This window comes from Gasterosteus aculeatus, chromosome 12 (genome assembly GCF_964276395.1).
Source record: "Gasterosteus aculeatus chromosome 12, fGasAcu3.hap1.1, whole genome shotgun sequence".
NCBI lineage: Eukaryota > Metazoa > Chordata > Actinopteri > Perciformes > Gasterosteidae > Gasterosteus > Gasterosteus aculeatus.
The window spans coordinates 11,811,065-11,832,591 of record NC_135700.1 but is presented as its reverse complement, the minus strand read 5'-3'; the positions used below and the strand labels follow the sequence as shown (position 1 = coordinate 11,832,591).

At 40.1% G+C, this 21,527-nt stretch overlaps 1 protein-coding gene across 1 annotated transcript in view; it reads left to right on the top strand.

The window, feature by feature from the left end:
• The first annotated feature begins 329 nt into the window (after window positions 1-329).
• galnt18b (UDP-N-acetyl-alpha-D-galactosamine:polypeptide N-acetylgalactosaminyltransferase 18b) overlaps window positions 330-21,527 on the top strand; it is a 51,323-nt gene continuing 30,125 nt past the window's right edge. The window contains exons 1-2 of the mRNA XM_040204086.2: window positions 330-1,160; window positions 20,835-21,030. Of these exons, the coding sequence (XP_040060020.1) occupies window positions 923-1,160; window positions 20,835-21,030 (434 nt within the window). The 5' untranslated portion in view covers window positions 330-922. The remainder of the gene's footprint in view (window positions 1,161-20,834; window positions 21,031-21,527) is intronic.

The following is a 21,527-nucleotide window of genomic DNA, read 5'->3' as shown; positions in this document are numbered from 1 at the left end:
CTAAATAAAAAAATAAAAAACTGGAGTAATTGCATCTCAATAAAAATGTCTTATTCAGTCGTAAAAACAATGCAAACCACTCTAAAAAAATCATGATCCAGATTTGATTGACAGATAAAAATGAACTACTTTGTCTAACCGGGTTGAAGCGGTACACGCCTCTCAGTACTTAGTAGGTACAGTTCCCTGCACTGGTCCAATGATGAGCCTCTTCTCTGCATCTTGCACCCTCCGCATAGTGAGCTGGACCACATCCAGACGAACAACATTGACCCCACGGCACCTTGAATCCTCGCGGATACTCCGATGTCTCTATCTCGTGGCTCGATGCAGTATTGCAGCATTACATCTAGCCTATGCATGTGTGGAAAGATCTCATCGCCAAACGTGCAAAAAGGTGTTTTTACATCGCGAATCCATCTTACTGATCCAGGCAAGAAGGTCGCATGAGCAGTTTGAGGTCAGCGTGGGGCGAACGTGTCGCTGCTCGGACACAAATAGCCTACAACACGTCGTGTCCTGCTGTGTGGAAACAGTCGGGTCAGATCCACTTTCTCGGAGAATCGGTGCGCAGCGGGGACGCGCGCATCGCGGAGGCTGTCCGTCCCGTAGCACGCCTCCCATTGGCTGCAGCAGGATGCTCCGAGGCTTTCCCGTGTCCCCGATCCTCACATTCAACCGGAGCCGACGCAGGTTCGTCGCGGGACGAGCTGGGAGGGGGGGGGGGGACCTTCACCTGTAGATATTTCAACAATCCCAAGGAGAAAAAAACATTTGAAGTAGAACGCCCCGCGCGTCTGATATTGCATCTTGGAAATAACTTCATTATTCCAGTTTCCCTTTTCTTTTTTCCTCTGCGGACGGCTGTCGCCCTCTCCTCTGGTTTGACGGGATCCTGCAGACTGCATGGAGGGATGTCGGCATGGCTTGCACCAGGAGAACAAAAACTTTGGTGTCCACATGCGTGATTCTGAGCGGCATGACCAACATTGTTTGCCTGCTCTATGTCGGATGGGTCACCAACTACATCGCCAATATTTACATCAAAGTTCCGATGCCTTTGCCGGAGAGAAAGTTAGAGGGGGACAAGAGAGGCGACACTCTTCGGATCATTGAGAGGCTCGATCGGCTGGAGAATGTGGTCAACCAGCACATACAAGGTAATTCCTCACTTCCAACGCGCTGTGTGGCCCACATTACTCCACCTGCCCCCTGACCACTCGGGCTCCATCAGAGGGATAAGAATCGCATGGCTTTCCGGGCACATTAAGGCGTGTTTTGGGGGGTTTGATAGAGAAGGAACTTGTTTTTGTCTCTAGGGTTCAGGTTTCGTTATTTGGAAAGTGTGAGCAGATGTGACTATGAGGTTGCACGTTCCCATGGAAAGGATATGTCAGCCAAAGTATTTCAGAATGGATCTGTCCAATTAGTTAATGCTTCAATATAACACTATGTATTATAATTTGGCTTTGAACTGCTCCAAACGATGTAAAGTATTACTGTTTAGTACGATTTAAAGTGTAGAAAATGATTCTGGCCTTTGACATCTCATATCATTCATTCATTATTGCTCTGATACGTAGAACAGATCCAATAGAGTGAGGGCAGTAGACTCATTTGGCAATTAAAATACATAATTGCCTAACATAACACATACATCACAGTGTTAATCAGATTACACGCAGTCGGAGTGCTATTTACGGATAATTTGGAATATTTATGTTATTTTATTTAAAACATGTTCACTACTTTTAGGAATGTCTGGAATGCGTTTTCTCAAATTCCCTCCAGCCTCTTCCCTCCCCCTCCCCCCACAGTTCCTTTTCACTTGATCACACACACACAGTTCATTTGTTTCCCTTCTGTGTCTTTAAGATAACTATTTTTGTCATCACAGAGGGTTCATTTTGTGCAGGTCCCAGTCAGAAAAGGCACAGAGCTGGACGTGGTGCAGAAAGGGAAGTGCAAACAAAAAACACCGCTGCTTTGAGCATAAAGGCTCTGTGCTAAGCTCGGATAAACATTCCTCATGGAGGCAGGTGTCCATTTCAGCTTGGCACCTATAGGCACCCGCAGGGCGGAGCTTTGTTCAGGTGACTGAGCACAAAACCACACGTATCAACTTCTTCGATTACTCCGACAGGAAAGATCATTTCATGCGAGATTTGTGCTTAAAAACATCAGCATGGTCTGGGAACATTTCAACAGTGACGTTTCACTTTAGAAAATTGTAATCCATGAAGATAATTATGGACATGTGATATCTCGGTAATGACGGCATCTGGCACATAAATAGTCCCACGTAACCCTCTGTCAAAACACAACTTGCTTTTTCTACACTTTGGTTTTGTACAGGTTTAACAAACAATATATAACGTTTTAATTATTGTGAATGAAATGTGCTGGTGTGCTAACTGCCAGCTTTAGCTTCATATCTACCGTATATCTGCTCATCTATTTATTCCCCAAATGTTGTATTCATCCTAACTGGGACAGTCATTCAGCAGTCATTAAAGCTTCTCTTTTTCCCTCCTCCTCCAAGAGCATGAGCTCATGCAAACTCAGCCATCATTACTTTTGGCTCCTTTGGGGATTTGTACATTAAATAGAGGAAGTCTCCATCTTTATCGATTTAACAGTTTTGGAGCACTGTGACAACAGAAGCTGCAAAGGCTGGTGGAGAAAATCGCACATTTGCAACAATGAAAACTTTTCCAACTAAGTGAGCATTTTTTAAATCATTTAAAGTAGCAGCCATATTGTCTGGATCTCCCTGATAATTACCCTGACTGCATCCGCTGCAAATAGAGACCCATAATCCGAGTCTATAAGCGGCCGACGGTGTCAAACGTCGGGGAGCTTTGGGCAGAGCCGGAGAGTTATTAGTATATTTACAACATCTCTAAAAAGACATCTTCCTCCTACGTTATGCTGTGAGACAAGTGCAGAAAATGTATGTCATGCCTCTTGCATTTTTATTGGTTCAGTGACTTGCTGTATAGGGTCCTTGTGCAAAACTCACTCAACCACACGCACTTTGTTTTAGTGCACTTTAAGACCGACATGAGCTCCCACAGCACAGAACATTACTGCATGTGAGAATGAATGATTTGCTGCAGCTGAGTCTCTGTGGACAGTCAGAAGAGAGACAGAGACAGAAATAGAAATAGAAATAGAAATTTTCTAACTGTACGATATGTTTCGTTAAGTAGCCTGTTATGTGGACAAAGCAACGTGGCAACATCCCATAGAGCCGCTGAGCTCTTTGGTGTATTAAGTACCCAGGAGAATTCATTGGAAAGAGGGACTGAGCAGGTTCACACACGCCCACCATGAGGGCTGTTTGCATGTTATTGTGAGCATCTATGGACGACCTCGTCAGCCTTTACTTCAAAATGATCATTGGCGTTCTCTTATGTTTTGTTTTTGTTGTGTTTTATACTTGTGAAGTAAGCATGCTACTATATGTCTTAAACTTATTACAGCAGTGAAAATATTTGCATAGTTTTGGATATTTGTATTGTATTTTTACATTGTATTTGCATCCATCCATCCATTGTCAGACCGCTTATCCTGCACACAGGGTCGCGGGGGGGGGCTGGAGTCCATCCCAGCCAACTTCGGGCGATAGACAGGGTACACCCTGGATTGGTCGCCAGCCAATCGCAGGGCAACACAGAGACACACAACCATTCACACTCACATTCACACAACTACGGGCAATTTAAAGTCCCCAATTAACCTGATCCCCAGAGCATGTCTTTGGACTGTGGGAGGAAGCCGGAGAACCCAGAGAGAACCCACGCAGACATGGGGAGAACATGCAGACTCCACACAGAAAGGCCACTGGGCGGAATCGAACCCAGGACCTTCTTGCTGTGAGGCGACAGTGCTAACCACCACGCCACCGTGCCGCCTGTATTTGTATCATATTTGTTTATTTTGTTCGTCATCTTCTTCTATTTATTGGGTGTGTTTTTGTTGACCTGACTGATGAGCTGTGGCACAATTCCTCTTGCTGTCAAGTAGATTCAACCAACAATTATTCACATTATTTAAGACCATTGTTTTGACAATCTGTTTAGTCTATGAAATGTAATTTACTCAGAGCCCACTGGGACGTCTTATAATTTCTTTTTTTTACAGTCCAAAACCTGCATATTTTCTATTTACTGTCATACGATAAAATAAATTAGTAAATCTTTCACATTTGACTATTTCCAACTGAAATATGTGTGACAACTTAAAAAACGATACATACAAGGAAGAAAGTATTAAAACATTCAACAATGTTTTCTTTTTTCTTTCAATTGACTAACTGATTAATCAACAAATCATTGCAGCAGTAGGAATTCAATCGTCTACAGTCAGTTAAATAGTTTCTGTCCTTTCACAGTGTGTAGATTCAGAGTGAAATATGGGTATGGATTCTCTATTGTGTGACGGACGTGCTGTTTTATGAAGGTGTTGTTTATGAAAAAGCAGCATGTCTCATGTCGCTTGCTGCAACCTCTGAAGATGTGTATTACCAGCATGCAGTCGGTTTTGATAGCCAAGAGGCCTGCGAGAGTTAGTCATTAACACAGTGCTGATTTAGAGCTGTATTACAGCCCCAACTACCAAGACGACTTTGAGCTAATACACCTGTCAAGTCAATTGAGAAGCTCAGTAAATCAGTCTTTCTATTGAGGCTCAGAGGACAGTTCCTTTGTGAAATTCATTTGATGTGATTTGCCAGTGCGACAATGAGTGCAGCTGTAAAATAAGTCAGGTCAGGTGTGTTTGTGCATGCTTGTGCGTGCAGGCTGTGGTATGCGGCTCGGGGAAGTACAAGTTGCACTTCAGTTCCTGTGAAAGTGCTCAGTCATTTGGGAGAAAGAACAGTGTAGAGACTCTTTAGTTTGTTGTAGATGAAGGCAACTTTGTTTCTTACAAAGTTAATCCCATTTTTGTAATTAAAAAAATGTTCCTGACAGGCTATTAGATATAAATGTGTGTACTGAAGGTTTTATAATATTCAAAGTTGTCAAGGTATAATCAGTATCTATTTATGACAGGCCAAATTCAAAATTCACTTGCAGAAAGCTACATTATTTTCTTCGAAGGATTATTTTTTTATTATTATTTTCTTTATCCTGCCATGTAGCTCAGGAACATGTTTTCTTACTTTTCTTGCGTATGCAGCATGACAATTTGATGTATGTAGATGATAATGATTATTTTGTAATTTTGCTTGGTAGTATAGAGTATTGTGTAAGCTTGTTCACGGGGGAAAGTTGATAGGAGATATTGATACAAAGTGAAAAAGAAATTAGGGATGCCCTTCTCATAGCAGTTAATTGATTGGGCCTTAACTCTATGATGGCACAGCAATATCAGTCAGAGGACTCTAGTGTCCGGGAGCCTAAACTAGTTGGCTAATTGAGGTGAATTAGGGACAAGGTACGCTGGCACGTGATTGGGAACGACAGAATCAGCTGAGGACCAGTGCAGAGTGGAGGTACAGGCTCTGAATTCAAAAACCTACACACAGAGGTTTTCATGCAACTGCTGTCTTTTGTGACAAATTAGCTCACAGCCTGAGATGTCTAACAATGCAGTGATGTTTTGAGCATATATCGGACAACACCAATACATGCTCACAACATCAGTGCTAACACGATTATGTTTAGGACACACAAGCATGGGGGTGTATGCAGGTGACTTAAACTATATAATATATGTATATATATATATATATATATACATAGATATATTGCTGCAAAGTACTCGCAAGTGCACTCAACTTGTTACTTAGTACATTCGTTGAGGGAACATTTCCTTCTATTTGACGAATTGCATGACTTATTCAGAAACCAGGTAATATTTAGAGAGACAGAGCTCGATACAAATTTGAGTAATGGAGAATAATAGACCTACGCCCTTAAAGGTGTTTTTGAATTCATCTATACCGCGATAGATCTTATTAGATGTAATGCTCCGTTGTAATAATAAAGAGTAAAAATAAAGAAACATCCGCAGTATACAGACAGTATTCAGTGTTTGTGTGAGAGAGAGAGGGTCTGGGCTGAGGAGTGGGAATATTAGACAGGGAGATATTGTGTGTGATAATCCCAAAAAATCGTTATTGAAATACATGGATATGAATGCACTGGAGAATTTGGAAATGAAAACAGTTAATTATTTTGACTCCAGAGGACAACATCATCACGCAGAGAATAAATTAGACGCGTAAAGGCTTTTACAAGTGTCGCTTCTAAAGGTTTTCTCCTGACAATTTCTTCTAAATAGATCAGTTCACTATTATGTTTTCAGTGTACTTTTTTCCCCAGTGAATTTCTGCGGCCACAAAAAAAATGTTTTAAATGAATACAACCCTTGCAGTCAGACTGAAATGTGGTTTGTTTGTGAATGTATGAGGTTTACAATGCAGCTCAAGCCATTTATCTGAATGCACTGATACAAAGTGATGTTCTGACATCAACAAAACAGCATATCGGGATTAATTTACGGCTTCCTTCAATGACTTTTGTCTAGTTTTTGATTCATCTAGTTTGAGTGGAGGAGGCAGCAGAAGCGGCAGGTCAAGTTCTTCATCACTTAATGTTTTCTAAATGTATTAGCAGATGCTTTTCTCTGTCCTTCTCTGCTCTTTCTTTCTCATAATGACAATAGGTGAAGACGCATGCTGTGGTTCACACACACCCTGCCATTATTTTGGAAAGTGTATCCATGCGCTTAGTGTGGTGGTAATTTTTACACGCAGTAGAGCACAGTAATTTCTGAGTCCTGACTACATGATTCAATCTGTCAGCACACATTTTCTATTCCATTTAACTGGTGCAATAGTGGTTTACACTATGGGGATCATTAATTAATCATTAATAGTATTTAACCTAGTGACTGATTCCAAATCTGAAGTATAAATCTGTATGATTATAAAGTTTAATGTGCAGTTTGTCCACAGTCTATCTGTTCCGACTCAAAACAAAACATCAATAAATTAATTAAAACTAACCTCTTAATGTAATGATTTTAGAATTTGAGTATCAGTTGAATTTGATTCAAGACTCATGCTTTCCACTCCACCGATCTGTAAGACAGTGGACCTCAATTTGCCTTTCGTGAGTCAGCAACTACTGATGTGAGGTTATGATGGGGGAGGGTGGAGATGGATTACAGGGGGAGACTCGATGAGACAGAAGGGAATTATCGTGGCGTCAGAACAAGATTCATCAACGCTAACTATAATTGAGATCTTTTATTAAAATACATTATCCCAAACTTCACTCATCATTAATCCATCGCTGATAGATGAAACTGTCGAGAAGCACTGCATTTCAAATCCAGACATTAGAGATGTTGTTTTTTTGTCCTCTTAAAAGGTTGTTGTCGAAAGAACGAGTTGTCCGAGCATTCTTGAACGCACCACGACAGTAAATGATGTCGCTGTAGTTTACACCAATGAGAGCTGTCGTCGTGTGATTTGTAATAATTGGTAGAGGTTGTCTGCGTTCTTCATCCCTTGCACAGTAAATCTGCTGTGATTGGAATCTGTACAATAAATAAGGAACAGGACAGGATTTGTGCGGGGGGGATTTTGATATCACATGTAATGACACGTTATTTTTCTCATTGACCAACGTTCTGTAGAACCACAGTTTCATATATCAATGAAATTATTTAAGCCTGTACGGTTTTCTATCTTTATATTTAATAGAATGTACAGAAACAAAGATGCAGTTGACCTGACCTTTGTATAATCCGCTCTGCACAGGCTGCAGTTTAGCCACGGTTTTTCAATTAATTCCAACATAAAGTTACTCTTTTTTTCTAATTGCAATCGCTAGAGAGATGAACAGTTTGTACAAATAAATTGTACAGATGTATTTCCTGAAAGTCGTCACATAAGCATAGCAAGTGAGATCCACCTCCGGTACATTAGGCTCATATGCGTGCCGAACTGCAGTAGAGGATTCATATGGCTCACGGATCGTCTTCCACCACAGAGATGTATTACTGAAACCATTGGTTTATTAATCTAAGTTTGTAGACCAGAAATTAACCTATGGGAAGAAAAGCAAATGTGTTGGTTCCTGCATCTCAAATGTGAAGATTTCCTGTTTGTCCATCGTCCCGTCTGATGTTAAGTTAGTTAGTAGGTCGGTTAGTTAGTTGGTTTTGTCATACCAAATCGGATCAATTTTTCTCGAAAAATACAATGATTATAGAAATATGTAGACATCCACGTATAACAATTGAATATACAGTTCATTCATTTAAAAAAATGTGAAGCTAGTAGAAAGATTAAAAAAACACAGTTTTTAACAGTTCTGTGAGCACTCAATTGATTTTGGTTGCATTGTTGAGCAGATGAAGCCTGAAGTTTCGCTCCAGTATCCACCCTTCCGCCGTCCGTCTTTCGGCTGCTATGCCATCAAATATTTGCAAATTCCTCTGGAATGCAAATGCTTTGCATTAAAATAGACACTCCTTTGCGAGGAAGCTTGGTTTGTATTTGCATTGGGGGTTCCTTTGTTAAATTGCACACTGATGTGAAAGACGTGCGGCGCATCACTCCAAAATCATTTATTTACAAAACTTTCAGTCAAGCCATCTTTGGTTTTCTGAATGCAGACGCGATGCATTCGTAACTGTCCACAACGGTCTGTTGTGTGTAATACGAGCATCATTTGTGGTCACGCATTAATTTGCTTGTGGTTAATTATCCACATCATATTTCTCATCATGTCCAATTTCTTGAAATAATCTTCTTGATGATCAATGTTTTTATTTTCTTGAAAAAAAATAATAATCATAACAAAAGTTGACCTTGAATTGCAATATGCGATGGTGTTTTTATATCATATTCATTTTAAAACTATTCTCCAGTGTGCCTGGAGAATAGTTTAGACAGCATAATGAAAAGGTCTGGAAAAGCTTCTGGATCTTCTAAAAAACATTTGCGGGTGACACAGCCATCAGGCAGTGCTTTGTCTCTTTGGTACAGAGGCCAGCGACTGCCATCGGCCACCAGCAAGCAGCCATTCATTCTGCCTGTTCTGAGGCGCAAACCAACACTGTGCAAAAAACGTCTTCAGCTTTCGTAGAGCATCTGCTGTGCGGTGATAAGGGCCGAGCTGTTTCACTTTTTTTGCAAAATAGTACAGAGTATGTTGAGCTAATTATACATCTCATTGTATTCTTGTAGGAAGTCATGTGAGATTAAATGGTCCTCCAAACTATATGTCAGGACTGCCATTAGTTTGAGTGCCGAGCAGGATGTAAAACAAGGATTCTTTAAAAAGTTATGGAAAAATGACTCTTAAGAACTTAAATCCTAATAGGCTGAGGACCGGCTTTGTTGGCCGTTGCGCAGTTCCATCCGTGACTTGAGGGATGCGTACGAGACTATCAGTGAGCAACATGCAGAGTCCATGTTTACATTTGTATACAAATAGTTAGATGCCCCTTCCCCTTTAGCATGCTTATTGCACTGAAGTCCTTTGCAACAGACTCACAACTGCCGTGATGCTTCTAGTTGTTTCACTGGCAGGTTCTTCTCACTGAAGGCTTGATTAGCTTCATTACTGGCCTTTAGCTTGTTTTCCTCCTCTGACGGGTGATGTGAGAGGCGCTACACATTTGGCCAACACATTTGAGAGATGGTGACAGCTTGGGGCTATTTTTCTCCATTTCCCCATGAATGAGCATGCCAGTTCAAACTTGCATGGCCTGTGAGGTTTTACATGACTGTGCTGATGCTTTTCACTGTGTCACTGTCTCTTCTTTTGTATTCTTTAGGATTTGTGATTGCACGCATCTCTATCTGAATCAATGTATAATAGCTATAAAAGGCGGACTGGACGATGACACCATTGTCTATGAAGCTGGACTGAAAACCGATTGAGAATTATTACATTTTTACCGCGTAAAGGTCATCATGTGATGCCAATCAAATAATATTATTCCAGTAAATTCAGGAGTACAGCAGCACAAAGAGACATAAGTAGAAACACAACAAGAAAAAAAAGTATGATAAATAGTCAAATAGTAGCGGTATAATACATAATCCAGTTCAATTTTAAATCTATTAATGATTGTTAATTAAACGTTCTCCATTTGAATTGACATTTTTCAGTTGTTGGATACATACAGACAATAACACAGCTTTTGTGCAAATTAGACATTATTGGGATTTTCCTGAAATTCTCAATCTTGCTGAATTTTAATGAAACTTGTATTTTTCAGTCTGTAACATTTTGTCAAGCTTTTCTCCAGCATCGAATCAGCAGTTCATGGTTATACACATATTGCCATTTACATCAGCAGGGCAATTCTCATTCAAGTGTTCACTTTAAGTGAATCACGGAAAGAATAGACTGAAATGTAGTTACTGGTTTAAATGAAAACCCGCCTTTTATAGTGTTTTGTATACTTGCCATTGCACACATGCAATATAATATTACTGCTACCTTCAAATCATTCCAAATCCAACTCTAGTTATTGTGACATGTTATGTTTTTTTATTCCATTGAAAAAAGTATTCGTATTTTTGAACTTTCAGTCCATCACTCTGTCTTTGAACCCCACAACTTGATTTGCAGGATGCAGTGTTTGTTTCTGCATGAAAGAGATTGAACGGAAAGGAAGAAATAAAAAAAAAAAGCTCAGATGAGATAAAAGGGAAACCTCAAAAGTCTCATTAAGGAATCTCTCCATTAAAGGCAAAGTCAAACCACAAATGAGGACGGTAGCTCAGTGTGGCAGACGTCAACCAAAGGAAATGTAAAATAACAAACACAATCATTCAAGCTACATAGATAAAAAGTGCTGATGTCAAGGCTTCATGTCTTTTTTATCTTGTTTCCCGTCAGTGTGTTGGAGAACGGTCGACACAGGAGTGAAACACCTTTCGATAAGATAAACATCAGCATATTGACTTTGCACCGGTTCGTATCGTGCAGGACCGCGAGCGTTGTGTTTGGTCTACGTTTGGCCCTTGTTGAAATGTGATTTAAATGTTTAAATGTCTGTTTGTCCTTAATAAGATGACACTTTTATAGCGTATCCACGGTGTGATGGCGGAAACACAGTTTTAAGACGATGTGTATTCAGTTTTGGTTTTCTCCAAAATGTTCATCCCATTTATAGCTGGTTTTATCCGTCTTGCACCGGCAGCGCTGCCTGCAGCTTGACCCACAGATTGTTTCCCCTCCTCTAAACAGAAAAGGGCGAATCTTGATTGATATTGTTGTCCGGACCTTGGGCTAACAGAGATCGCAGATGTTGGGAATTGATGGTCTGTTATCGAACCGTAATTAGAGCCACAACCTTCTTTGTATGTGTCCATCCGCCCCACAAACACATTTTCTACTCTGCAGCATTTGTCTCACTTTCTTGTCCCCCAATCCATTCATTTTATTATCAACTCACATTTCAACCCACAGAAATGGACCTCGTGCAGAAACCATCCTCTTGAATAACTTACATATGGTCGCTTACTTTTCTGTTGTCATGAATTGGGGCATGGATGCTTTTTCATTATTGCAAATTCAACCATGATATGTAATTGCCCGTGTTGTGCCATTTACAACTAGTAAAGTAGTGGAAGGAGAACACCAAAGGTAGTGCTTGAGGTACCGTTAAATAGACTTAAAGTAACCATGTGATTTTCACAGTACTGCTGTGACAGAAACATCTAAGTGTTGGGTGGATCAGGCTATGAAACAGTTTACTTATGAATTTTAATCTGATCATGATTATTATTGAACACGATTACGTACAACTAATTTTTTTTCCAAATTAGGTTTTAATGGGAAACAAAATTGCTGCCTGAACTTCATGTTCCATGTTTTTTTTTTTTTTAGATGACAAAAAGTTACTAGAAATAGTGTTAAAAAGTTTCAGTTGCTACAAGACGATATTGTTGAGTATATTGTCGTATTGTCAAAAAAGGAATATAAAACATTCCTCGGGAACAGTTTCCCAATAACTACATTTTTTTCATGCTATGAATTGTAATTGAGGTGGCTTCTTGTCTTACTTCCAGAAATAACTAATGTAGAAATTGTAGTAAATTAATGTCACTTTTAGGTGCCCGTGTGTGTGTGTGTGTGTGTGTGTTTTATATGTTGCGGTCAGACAGCAGGATCTGTAGAGTGAGTGCTTTTACTTACAGTCTGAATGTGTCTGAATTCTACAAAGAGTCAGCTGTTCACAGGAACCGCCGACTTACGTGGATGTCTAGAGGATTCTCTTTTTAGTCGTTCTGAAACTGGCTGCGTGTGTACAAGGCAACAAGAAATATATATACAGGGAAATCAGGTTTGTCTGATCCCTTTACGCGATTACAAAAGCCGGGTTCCTCGCGAACGCAACGTTTGAGGTAGCCGACAAAAGGCGTGATCTGGGTACTTAAATGCATGTAAATGCAGTCAGAGCCGCTAAGGATTTGTTCCAAACATTTAACAACAAATGTTCTCCTGTGCACTTCCTACTCACGATGGTGTAAACCGGTACAATTCTTTAATGCAGTGTATCGTTTGTCAGCTTTTCCATCACCACAAATCTCAGGAGACGAGCGGCTCCTTGACTAGAGACTCTCACAATGGTTGTTAAGTGACCAGTGCCCTATTTCACTCAAAGCTCCTTGGACGACAAATCAAGGAGCTCTCCACCTAAATAATGGATACACGCCCCATACCAGATGTTCACAGAGGCCATGATCAAACGCAAAACATAAAGCGATGGGTATCTATGTCTATGTTACAAATCCATGTAGACTTCATTAATATGGAGCGGAGACTTCTATTTCTAGATGCAGCGGGTAAGAACAAGAGAAACTAGACAGTGTTTTAAAGATTCTGTTATTACTTTTCAGTGAAATATTAAACACACTTTGTCAAAAACTTTCAAACTTCCTAAGATCTTTTCCTATTCATTAAATAAATATCGACCCATGTGGATGAACATTTTTTTATGAAAATAGTAGTTAAATATGGGAATAAAAGAAACTTTCTGAAAACCCATTTGGCCTCTGCTGAATACGTATAGATCACCACAATCATTTATGAAGCTGTAACTCTCTGATAGACCTCGACTTGTGTATCTCTACACAGGACATGATCAGTTGGATGGAGGGAGATGTTTAGTGGAAACATCAGGTTAATTTGGTATAACTTATGACAAATTGTCACCAAATTCTTACGAAAATAGTTACACACCCATCGGCCTCAGCTGTACTGTGGCCTGAAAGCCTTAGTGGGCTGTAAACTTTCAGTTTTGTTAGGCTTGTTAAGAGAATAATTTACGTACACATGCACACATTTGTTGGTGTGTGAGTTCAGAATACAGTAAAACTCAATGGAGCCGAGGCGAACTCAAACAAATCAAAATATTGCATTACAACACAGTATTAAAGCCTCGGACACATTATTTTAAACCCACTTTTTGGTGTGTGGTTTTACAAAAACAGCAGTTCATTGTTTGTGATCAGCTGCACTCTGAATTTTGATCATGACTTTTCCATTCAGTGCATAAGGCAGGCTGAAACACTTCAAGATGTGTGAGTGCGATCTGCAGTGTATTGTTAGCTGATGTGAGTGCGATCTTCAGCGTACTGTTAGCTGATGGGTATAGCGTTTGTATCCGGAAAGGAGAATTTGGTGGAGCTTCCCGAGCTTCTGACTCAGACGATTCTGATTACAGAGTCCGAGAACAGAGGCCCAGAGGGAGAAGAGACTGATGAGTGAGAGCTGGAGGCAGTGGCAGAGCGCCGGGCATAGCAATGCCCTAAAATCCTGTCCTGAACTCGGTTAAATGACAAGAAAAGAGAATTACCAGGATGTCTGTAGACACAGACGCCAACACACATTTAGTAGGTCATGGCGAGTATTTATGTATGAGTTTGTGCATTTTGTCTTTTTGAGAAGGAAAAATCTTTCTCAATGAGCTTTTCATTTAAAAACCTTGCATTGAACATAATAGAAAATGGATTCAAATCCATTCAAAAGCAAATCCAGTCGATAGAAAATACACAAACAAATAGTAGGGTTGTACTTAAAAACATCAATGCAAATAAATAATTGGTAACGGTTCAGAAAGACAGCGGTAGAAGAATGTCCTTCTTCCCCCGGTATTTTTCCATGCCTTGGGCTACATCTCTTCATTTTCTGTGCCCGGGTGAACCATCAGAAATGTTTTCAGATTTATATCCTACGCAGACGTGTGCTTTTCTCAACTTAATAAAGAAAACAACTCTCAGTAAAGGACAAAGGATGTTAAGCATGGGGCATAGAGAAATACAAATTTTCACAGGCTCAGTGGTGAGGAGGTCAGAAATGATAACAAAAGACATCTCAGATGACTGAATATAATGGAATAAAAAGATACAGCTTTTCAAGTTGAACAGTGGGAGAAATGAGAAATGTGGCGCACAAACAAAATGGCCGGAGCTTAATCTTAAGTAACGTTTTTGCTGTCACATAATATCTAAAGTTATTTCAAAGAACAGTTTTTTTGCTCAGTTTGTCCGCGATAATGACTTTGAGTTTCTACAGGAGAATTCTTATTTTACTTACTTTCCTCTGAAAGAGGAAGGCACAAAGAAAGCCTTTGTATTCCTCTGAAGGGCATGAGTGATCTCAACACTTTAATGAGGAGAAACGGACAAAAGGGGTCAAGATGACAAAAGCCGCTGCAAGTAAACATGACCCCATCCTAAATTCTGCCACTAAATGTTCCCTCATGGTAATAAACAAAGAGAAAGACAAAGCCTCGCACCCCCCTCTTCTTTTAAGAGGAAATGCCAGTATGAGATGCCAGCCATTGATGCGTCCTAATGAGAGAATCTCCCCTCCTCAAGAGCCAATCACAGAGACCCGTACAGCAGCTATAGAGTAAACTCACTAATTGGTTATTAGCTGTATTTACAATAACGTTGAGAGTACCGTGAGAGAGGATCATAACTGTGCTGTAGAGGTATGCACAGCGGATCAGTGTCAGGGTGTAGGAGTGAGGTAGGTAGACTGGTGGACCTCCAGATGTCAACGGTGCCATCCACCGCAAACACAGTATACAGTATTTTCACAGTATTTTGCAATAATACTGACATATTCATAATCTGGACTGTTCGGGAGGTTGTTTGTACTGAGTTGTTTGGCCCTCGCTGCTGGATCTACGGCGACCTGGGCTGCATTTAAAACCAGTCGATGCCCCAATTAATTACATTTTTAGAATTGATTCTAAATCTCCGACAGCAACATGCAGGGTTGATAAAGCAGGGGCGTTATCGTTGTCTCTTTTAGCTTCAGTTAGGACCCCATCAGCAATAGTTCCTGCCTCATGCAGCTGAAATGGTGAGAGTAGGAACGTAGGAGCGATGGAAGCATCACTCACCTTCTCAATGTGGCTGTGAGATAAGAGCAGTTTTATGGCAACAGTGTAGTTCTGGACTGAAACACAGTTCAACACCTCATGCAAATGTGTTGAAGTAGAAACACATTTACAAAAGTGCAGCTGAGAGAGAAGTGGAAGTTGAGTCATCCATGTTAACTTGTTACGAAATGCAAATTATTGTATTTTGCTAGTAAGTACTTCTATGTGAGTACTCTGAAGAGCTGCTTTTGCTTTTAATTCGGGGCTGTTTTCAGATGATTTTTTGTCATAATAAATGTGCACACTTTTTAACTTTCATAACCCGCCACACATGCAACAGACAATATTCACTTTGTATCTTTCTGATCATGTCTCATACTACATGCCTCATCACAAAGCATGGTGTGTTTTGAATGCTATTACGTTCATGTTTTTTAGCATTAACACAGTAGACCCACTTAACATAAGTAAGAAGACTAATTAAAGCATTTATTGTTTTTGAATACTTAATGTGTGATTTGTAAACACTAATTTTAAATGATGTGACCAGGGAGAAAGAATGGTGAAATATGCATGTAAAGTGTGCAGTGGAGCAGCGATTGAAAAGGTCGTGAGTGCTGTATCCACTGTTTTGTGCACTTTTTCTTTTCGTTAGTTTCCAATTATTCCGCTCAAAATATTTTCAGAAACAATCACAAAATGTGTTCATGTCATCACAGCACGATTAGACTATAGGTAGATAAACACTATTATCAATCATTGGGATCTTGGCAGACAAAGTGTGCACTACAATGACAGCAGCATACTAAACATTTTATAGCATATGATTGTATTTAAATACTTGAAATGTTCATCAAATTAAAGAATTATTCAAGTAAGATAGCAAATGATTAAATATAACTTCATGTGAAATGAAAAGGCAGGAAAAGAAGTTAAGATTCTAACATCTGAAGCCAATCTTGAGATGTATCGTCTTGAGCCGCTCTGCAGGAAATGCAAAGAAGGGTAAATGTGGCAGAATGCCGGGGATTTTATGCACTATTGTCAAAACGGCCTTGGATGCAAAAAGTATTGCAAACACTTGATCTTGCTTACCTGACAGCCTCTTTGATATCAAGTTGAAGAAACACCGGTATGTCATGACATTTTTTTAGAGCCTGTTATCTACGACAAGGTCTTCTCCTCTTTCTCAGTCGGCTCAGACTGAATGTACAATGAACATGTTGACTGCACTGCAGCGTGTGATGTTTTGCGTCCTCATGCTCAGCCATCATTATTTTGGATGCAAAATGACACAATAAGTGAGGATAAATTGCAAACTGTCTGTTGTAATTGGGGGTATTTACAGATAGTGAAATCTGTGTAAAAAAGAAATGCAGTCTAGGTTTTAAATGATTGTCTGCTTACCATCTTAATTTAACAATAACTGATTGTCGGTTTTAGTTTGTACTTAAAAGACAGTTTAGAACTAGTGGCTCTCCATATTAACCCTTTAATTAATGATGCGTGTCAATTAGATACACTATTGTTTAAAACTCGCTGTTACTAGTATTACTACTAACAATGACAGAACGCCATTAACTCATTGATGAATGTTTATAGAATATTGTTCAACATATAGCAGAGATTAAGGTTTTTATTGAAAAAGAGACTCTGAAGACTCCTAGAAATGCTTTTGAGAATTGAGTACTAGGAAACTGACTAGTTGTCCTTTGACAGTTGCTGAATCTTACACAGTAAAGATCTTTCAACCAAGATCCTTCTATTGATTTTCACTCAAATGGTTGCAACAGTCAAAAGCTTCCTTCTTTCTCAGTGGGCAAAAAGTGGAGAGAATGAGGAGGGAAGTACATTCAGAAAAACAACTCAGGTCTACAGCAGTTTTATCAAAACTCCAAATCTGTAACAGGTTGAGTCAGCGTTGCCTCAAGGGAAAACTATCTCTGAGGTGGGAGAAATATAGGAACGAAGTCCAAAATATTTTCCTCTGCACAGACAAGAAACAATGAACAAATTTCATCAAAATCTTTGTGCTTAATGAGGGCAGTTTCATCACAATGAAGTATCGTTATGTGGGATTAAACCTAATCATTTCACAGGTGCTGCTGTGCCTCTAAGCTCAGGTGTAACCAGGAGGTGTACTGTTCTCTTTCAGGGGCTTCTTTGTTAAGTGTCTTTTGTTTGGTCTCTAAGGATTTAGTTTTTTTCAGGATGTACGAGGGGCATGTGCATATCTTTTCTCCTGCCTCTCCTTTGTGACAGTGCGAGCAGACTTCACTCCGTTGCCTTCGCTATCAAGGCACGCTTAGTGCAGCAATCCGCACACGGCAGAGTGCTGCTCGGAAGCTTGGGGAATACGTCACCTGTCTAATCGCACACACACGCACGTACGCTAGATTTTGTACTTAGTTGTATCTTTGACTGTGCTTTACTTGAGCTGGCACCAAGGTGAGTTTACTGAATGTGTACTCGAGTGAGAAAAAGCTCTTCAAACAGCGAGGCCACAATCACGTGACCCGCACAACGAAAAAACAAGCCACGTGACCCGTTGTCGTTGTGCGCCCTTTGAACACATTTCACTGAGGTTGTGCTTGCTGTCAACAATCTACGCTACGTGCACCAATGCAACAACACGCCAAACAGACTCTGTCGTCACGGTTACACTGTCCAAACAACACCAGTGTGCCCTAACCGCTGCTTTAGGGATTCCCCTCTGAGGAGGCCGTGTCTGTTGGCTAATTAACCACTCACACGGGCGCTGAAGTGGATGGGCCCTCAGGCGGATTTGGCTGGATTGAAAGACTTTCAGAAATGGTATGGTGCCTGCAGTCTACTCACAGGGTCGTCTCTTCAAACGCTGAGACACACTTCATCACAGGACGTAACGACTGTGTGTTGGGTTTCAGGAGTTGAAGTCGTTCTGCCAGAGGCTTGTTCCGTTGGCTCGGCACTGTTGGTTCTTGGTTGGATTTTTAATGATTTGCAAATATTTCACAGAGTTCTTAAAAACTATATAATCAAGCTGTGTAGAAGATGGATAACTGTCTATTCCATAGACTGCTAGATTTGGTATTGTAGATTATTCTTAATCAATACCAATAGATTTAGTTACAGCTAAAATGCATACAGTGTTATAGGAAATAAGGATGTTTCGGTAAAATCTCCAGTTAAATAAATTAGAAGCAACACGCAGCAACATCGACAATAACAACTGACATCTAGATGTGCCAATAATTCTGTTTGACATTTGAGAAAATGATCTTTATATAGAGATGACAACGATAATGCGGCTTAATCATAGTGGCCAATCATCTATTCTGATCCTCTGCGATGAAAGCAAATTTACAATTATTTTTTTTTGCAACAGCAAATTCTGAGCGCACAGAGCATCCATTATCTTTTGAGTTGATTTTAAGCAATTTTTAGAATACAGTTGCTTGGAGACACAACCAACTGTTACGGAAAAACATAATTTATTTGAAATTGTGTTTCAGAAATGTAAGTCCGCCCACTTTTCATCTCAATATAAACGTCCTCTAAATAACCACATGTGTAAGAGTTACAAAATGATTTAGATTTACAGGATGCACACCCTCTAACCACCAGAACAATAGTTCACCTTCACCTTCTAATTGCATTTGTTAGAAGCCTGTGCCTTTTCTGAAGCATTCCTTTTTGTTTTTGTTCATAATGTAATCCCCTCACACCTGCCTCCTCTCGTTGTTTTAGTTCTTCCGTGGCTGACTGTCTGTCATTTGTGTGTTAAAACAATCTGCTCATGAATATTAACCTTCTGCAATCTGCTTAAAACACATGCGTGCTGCGCACACAAACACACCCACACGCCCAGACATTTAACACAAAATAACACTTAACCTTGTCTTTTGCTTGCAGTGTCACTGGGGGCTTAAAGCTTTTTGAAGCTTCTTCATTTATGCTCATTCCTGACTATTTCAGGTGATGTGGTAGATTTAAAAAAACAACACATCAGTTTTCATGTAGAAAAGCTTTAACAAAAACATCAAAAATAGCAGCTATTACAAATAGCATTACTTAAATAAAGAAACCATTCCCATCTCTTTTCCTGTCTTGCATTGAAAATAAAATTGATCAATATGACTGTTAGCATGGACCTGAAATAACCTAAACTTTTTTATTGTTGTGTATAATATGCTGCAGAAGACTGATGCCTCTTTCAATGCAATCATTAATAGATAATACTATCATCGTTTTTTAGATTTTATTTCCTGCTCAATAGAACATTTTGATTAACAATATGCAGTTATTATCTGACATAAATTCATGTGTACTCAGTCATTTGTAAATTAAGTAAATTAATATGAATTTATTTACTGGCTCTGTTTGGACTGGTTTACTGTAGGTTGCACCACTTCCTTGTTTCTTTTTTTATAATATGCTGAGGCAACACCTCAATACATCCCTCCTAACAGCCCTCGTCACTAACCTCAGTGCAATAATACTTTTCTCAACTCGCCTGAGTTGCCGCAGCCAGCCTCTCGGCCCACCCCCATATTTTCACAGACCAGAGGTGTCACTGTGCTGTTAATAACACTAAAGCTCTGCAATATTCAGACCCGACAGTGGCTGAAACCCTGCATGATGTTCAAATAGGTATTAGAGCTCAAGGAAATGGCTGTAATGCATAAATAACGTCGGGGAACTGTTGTGTATTTGTGAAGAATGAATTGAATAAAGTCTCCCTCACATAGTGTATTTATTGTGACCTTTAAACCACTGGCCATAAGCCGGGGAGAGCTCTCTGACTGTTAAACACATGCAGAAGTTTGCTTCTGAAGTGCATTAAAACAGAATCTTTATCATTGTCTGTTGACATAATAGATTCTTAACATTACTAAATGTGTCCGTGTGGGATGTATCTCTGCTCTCAATAATGTCGCTGCTGCTCAGCTATAAAAATGAGTCCGGAATGCACTCGTCTTTAATCAATCAGGTTTCAGTCCTTCCGGCACAAAGTCACTCTAAAACCTTCTGTCGTTCACACACTGAGAAAAGGTGCACTTACTCTAAAGATGATCACACATTATTACTTTATTAATTATTAAAGGAAGCATTTGCATTTGCTCTAGCAAAGCCTTTAGGGAAATTAGTTTTAACTTCTCTGTGTAGTTTAAAGAGCGAGGTCAGCCACAGGACGTAAAGCCAGCTGCTTCTTGTGATTTGAAGCTTTTATTTCAAGGCTTCTCACCACGCGTGCTTTCTGTCGAAGGACGTCCAATCAGTCTCTGGAAACGACGGCCCACCCTTCACCCGCCAACACACGTTACAGCACAAGGCAAAGCCGCATTCATCACTGTAATTATATTAGCGCTATCATTTTTTCACATCCCTTAAATGTCACTTCACTTGGTGGCTTGAGAAAAGAAACTGTGACCCTACAAAAATATTCATGCTGTTTGTCTCCCTGTGCTTGCTAGAGACTCCAGCGAGGGGAGATGGCGGTCAGGTGGACACATCCTTCTCTGACTCTTCGCTGTTCGCTCACTGGGGTCAGGAGCTCAGCCCGGACAACCGGCGGGTGGCATTGAAGATGTTCCAGTACTACGGATATAACGGATACCTCAGTGATCGTCTCTCCTTGGACAGACCGATACCAGACCTCAGGCCTGACGGGTAAGACTGCAGTTTAAATGACAACCTGTTGATATGGATGTTTGATATAACTGTACATTTTTTTCTGATTAATCAAAATGTTCACATTACATTGGTGGCAGAGGAGTCTTTTACACACATTCATACAGTTGTGGCAGGAGTCGCCATCCAAGACGAACCCAGCCCATCAGGACTGTCTAACCATTCATACAAGAAAAGCAAATCCTCCTCATCTCTGTGTCACGTGCAAACTATGTCTCTACAAATGCTATCGCCATCAATGATGAGCAGTCAGGGGATCATCTAAGTCGATAGTGTTCATACCACAACATGATGTCAGATTGTTGCAGGAGCCCACGGGGTGACAGCATGGTGGGAAAGTTTACACAGCTCAAAGATCTTCTGCATACTTTCTCCACCGCACATTACCAAATCCCCTTGAAAACCCTCCTTTTCCACTCATACTGGCTCTGTAGACTCCACAGCTGTCTGGGCGACGCATTAATAACACACACAAT